We start from the raw sequence: 4,513 nt of genomic DNA, 5'->3' as shown, positions 1-4,513 counted from the left end.
CAACACATATTTTTACTGAGCACATATTCCATTCAAGTGAGACTCCTTGCCAAGGATACAAATATTTAAAAGACATGGACTTTGCATTCAAGAAACTCGGAATTAGAAGGGAAAAAGGACATAAATGCAGGGCAAAAAAGTATCGAAAGTGAGGTGTAGGTTATCCACAGTGTAGGTAAAAGTGGTGGAAATTCACACCAGTCAGAGACCACTTCCTCTTGTGGATCTGGAAGGGCTTACTTGAGGAAGTGACACCAGATGCCATGACCCATGGAGGTGCTTGATCTCATTTTACTCTAAGATGAATTAGAGATTTAAGTACCAGAATCAGGTCAGAACAAGATATCCTACTAAATAACACTTAATTCTTATTGATAACCCATCACTGAGCAGAGACCAAGACAAAAGTTGCACACAGAGACTTGCAAGTCCTCACCGCTGAGCTGGGTTTAAGTAGATCCTGACCCCTGGGCTGCTGGATCTTCCTCCAAAGTAGGTCAGTGCACTGATGTTTCTAATGTGTTTTCCTGGAAAGATCAAATTGGAAATTGCTCTGCAACAGGTGGAGGTGAGAACACCAGGGTGAAGGGCACTGGGAGGAGGAGGGCTAAACACAGAAAGGAAGGTGAGGAGACATTTAGGAAAGACCAGAAAGGTGGTTCCAGAAACTTACCAGCGCTTCCAGAGCCAGAACGCAAGACCAGCCAGAAGCACCAGGGGCACCATCACCGCCAGGACGACCCAGCCCACGGGGCGGTGCTGCTCTGTGGGTTTGGTGCACAGAGGGTGTCACTTCCCCTCCACCCCGGGTTGGCCTGCACCTTCCTGGTCCTTTTTGCTCACGTCACCCTCTGCCTCACCAACTGCCTTTCCTCTTTCTCCTCTCCCATCCCTGCTCAGACATGGACCCTTCACCAAACCCTCTGCTTCCTCCCACATCCGTAAGATCCTCACACTATACTCTCCATTTCATGGGTTCCTAAATTTTTGTCCTTTATGGCAGGAGTCCCTAGAATCCCAATTTTTCACCTCGCTCTCCTGCTCTGCTGCAGGGCCTCCCACCCACTGACCCAGCGGGGCCCCAGCGCTTTCTCACCCCAGTAGAGGACCACGTCCTGGCCTCCTAGACTGCTGTGTCTCACTCGGCAAGACAGGCCGGCCACTTCCTTGGCTTCCACATCCAAGGAGACCTGAAGATACCAGGTCCCGTCAGCCTGGGGCAGGATGTCACCTTGCTGGGTGCCCGGCTGCTCCTGCTCACCCCGCATCCACATCACCCACACTGGCTTTGGGTAGAAGCCAGAGACGTGGCACACCAGCAGCAGACGGCCAGGGCCGGGACTGGGGCCACTGGACAGCCAGGCCTCGGGCCTCACTGCAGAGACAGGACAGGTATTCTCAGCTGAGAGGGAAAATCTTCACATCGCATAGAAACACACATCTTCCTTACTCTAAAAACCTATCTCCATTATCCCTTCTCCCTCTTAACCCCTTCTCTACTGAATTTGAGAAAATGGTGCAAACTTATGAGTGCACTGAAAGGTTGGAGGGATGAGCAGGACTGACCTTGTCGCTGCAGATCTTTCTTCCCTGCATCAAGAAGACCCAAGAGGAAACGGGGACAGAGGTCATTAATATGTGCTTGTATCCTTAAGTTGACCACATGGTACTGATTGAATAGTTTGCCGACCTGCTGAGCCCTCCTTCCTCCCTTTGGAGATGGCCACCATGACATGCTCTGGAACTCAACGAGATCTAATCCTCGGTATGCAATCTTCATGAAGCCTACTGATGCTTCTCCAAAATGGGAATCACAGCCTCCTGCCATCTGTACCTGAAAGGGATCTGGGAAGAGAGAATGTGAGTTACAGGAAATGGAGATGGAAAGAGGTGAAATGGGATGAGTGGAAGCCAAGACAGGAAGCAAAGGGGGAAGTTAAGGGTATTAGAAGGAATGGAGCAACGTTTGGTTTGAGTGGACACTCAGACAGAGAGGAAGTGGTGGTCACTGGAATCAGAAGAAAGGTGAATGACTGAGGAAGGAACACATGTTTTAGGAGAGAGGGGAAGGATGTGGGCAGAGAACAAAGAAGGGCTCTGCTGGAGAGCTGTGATAAAACCATCAAGGGTGAGGGGAGAGCAGTGGGTAGAGGGAACACATAGACAAAAGTCGCTGATAGGACTGAATGGGGAGAAAAGCACATTTCAAGGATCAGTCACAGAGTAGGGAGAGGAGAGTGTCTGGCTGGAGGCCAGGGAATGGGGTGGTCATGGAAGACTCTAGTGAGAGATACAAGAGCACAGCCTGAGGTCAATGAGATGAGGCATAGTAACAGGAGATGTGAAGCTTTTCAGATTCGGGTCCTGGTTTCTGCCTCCTGAACACACGGGTATGAGTCAGTTTTATGATGCGGAGTCGAGGGGTTCAGAAGCCAGTGGAGGCTTTTCCTGGAGGAAGAAAGAATTCCAGGAGATACACACACCTCCATCCCACCTGCCCTGAGAAACCTCAACTCACATTCAAGCTGCCATTGACTGACATGGTCCTGAAATATCAGAGGAAATCTGATGGAGAATGTATGAAATGTCTTTTCTTGTTCCACCAGCTCCTTGTTGCTGAAGTTGCCCCTGGACCAAGGCCGCAGATAAATGAAAGCTCCAGTCTTGCTGTCCCAGCCATGAGTCTGCAGCTCATCCAGCCAAGCAGAGCCCTGATTCTGCATCCCAGAACGGTTGTAAAAGGATGTTGTCAGGACAACTCGAAATGAGATTGGCTCTTGGAAGTCTGTGCCAAGAGAACAGATAGAGTGAGGAAGAGGAGGGTATTGGAAGGAGAGAGAAGGCAGAAGAAAGGTGCCAGGGAGGGGCACAGAAATCCGGAGGACAGAGAGCCATAGTTCTCTCAGGAGACACGTGCTGCTCCGGAGCCCCAAGCTTCGTACCCATCGTTCAGAAGAGCACAGGGCCCTGGGGGCAGGGATGCTCAGGAACAAACCAGGCTGACATCCCTCCCTCCCCATGTGTGTCCTGGGGAACCCACACCCTGAGTGCCCACATGCACAGACACAAATGCACATATGGACACACATGCAGATACACACAGAGACACACAAAAGTGCACCAATATGCATATGCTCATACATACTTAAACACACATGCAGACACATGAGCACATGTACACACATTGCAAACCCACACACACATGCAGACACACATGTGCACCACACAAACACACAGGACACATGCGAACACACACAGGTATACATATGTGCACATGCACACTTTGCACCCACTGACCAGGGCCAAAGTCCTCACCATCGTCACTGTCACCACCTGGGACAAGAACCGTGAGCAACACCAGTTGCAACAACAGCATCTTATTTGCAGATGTTCTTTCTTTCTCTTAGAAAGTGGGTCTTTGGCGTCTGTTCTAACAAACCTGCCCACACACGGCTCCTCTCTTCTGACTTCCTTCTCAGCACACAAGCTTCCCTGAGTCTCTGCAGCAATGCAAATGGGCTCCACCCTCAACCCTGGACACCTACTCAGACTCTCACTTCCCCTCTGGATCTGACCCTCTTCTCAGGTCCCCAGCTTCTCCCAGTCACCTGCCTCCATCCTGCTCCCTGAGGCCCTAACTCAGGTGCTGGGGAATAAGGCTTGTGTGTCATGGAAAAGTGACCCTACCTCCTGTGCCTTTTCTTCTCATCCAGACAGTAACCCATGAAAACTCATGGCTCCCCAGCCTCCAGCCCTGGACCCTGCTGTCACCCTGTTCCTCGTGCCCTTCGGTCACTCCCCATGGACAGCCTTCCCTGCCTTCCCCCACCTCATTGCATTCACATCTCTGACTTCTCACTGCCTGTGCTGAAATACAAAGTCAAGCAGATTGATTTGAAGGTCACTTTCCCTTAATTGGGAGGACAAAGGTCTAATCATGCAAATTATCTCACCTCCTTGGGGGATGGAGAGGGTCCATGTGAGAGAGGACCTCACTTGTGATGAACAGAGAATTCCTCACTGATGGGGAAAGACTTACATTTCTGGGGCAGGTTGGAACAGCACTTGGGTTAGGTTAAACAAGGTTTGGGAAATTGGTCTGGCCCAAGGCACCATTTTGAGCCCATGGGTTTCTTTTAACCCTTCTCCTATTTGCTTTTCCAGATTTCCCCATGATTGCCTGTGTAACAGCGTCAACCACCACCAGGTCACCATTACTTTTAGGGAAGAATCAGTCGCCGTCAGTGAGATCACAGGACACCAAAACATCTGAAGAATCCCCCCTCATTCCGAATTGCATTAATGCATATTCACTCACCAAACACTCACTTAACACCTACCTGGATCCAAGCACCATGCTGCACTCATGAAACTACAGTGTTCATGGAGTGCCTGGATGGCTCAGTCAGTTGAGCATCTGACTTCGGCTCAGGTCATGATTTTACAGTTCATGGATTCAAGCCCTGCATCGGGCTCTGTGCTGATGGCTCAGAGCCTGGAGCCTGCTTCAGAT

At 50.4% G+C, this 4,513-nt stretch overlaps 1 protein-coding gene across 1 annotated transcript; it reads right to left on the bottom strand.

Annotated features, from left to right (window-relative positions):
- Positions 1 to 514: 514 nt before the first annotated feature.
- On the bottom strand, positions 515 to 3,376 carry LOC144221296 (T-cell surface glycoprotein CD1a-like). Its single transcript, XM_077751748.1, has 6 exons — positions 3,316 to 3,376; positions 2,519 to 2,785; positions 1,567 to 1,845; positions 1,097 to 1,375; positions 674 to 764; positions 515 to 527 (listed from the first exon to the last, which is right to left on the bottom strand). Exons 1-6 carry the CDS (start codon positions 3,374 to 3,376, stop codon positions 515 to 517), a joined length of 990 nt encoding a protein of 329 aa, XP_077607874.1.
- Between the last annotated feature and the right edge of the window lie 1,137 nt (positions 3,377 to 4,513).

The sequence above is a fragment of the Crocuta crocuta genome, unplaced genomic scaffold (assembly GCF_008692635.1).
Source record: "Crocuta crocuta isolate KB4526 unplaced genomic scaffold, BGI_CrCroc_1.0 scaffold494, whole genome shotgun sequence".
Taxonomy (NCBI): Eukaryota; Metazoa; Chordata; class Mammalia; order Carnivora; family Hyaenidae; genus Crocuta; species Crocuta crocuta.
This window is presented reverse-complemented; position numbering and strand designations above follow the sequence as displayed.

What these genes read in the sequence shown, in the direction of transcription:
- LOC144221296 (XM_077751748.1), bottom strand. Translation starts at nt 3,376, where the DNA reads ATGCTGTTGTTGCAACTGGTGTTGCTCACGGTTCTTGTCCCAGGTGGT. An exon ending in AGGTGGTGACAGTGACGATG is followed by an intron (nt 2,786 to 3,315) that starts GTGAGGACTTTG and finishes CTCTTGGCACAG; the next exon opens with ACTTCCAAGAGCCAATCTCA. An exon ending in GAAAGATCTGCAGCGACAAG is followed by an intron (nt 1,376 to 1,566) that starts GTCAGTCCTGCT and finishes CTGTCTCTGCAG; the next exon opens with TGAGGCCCGAGGCCTGGCTG.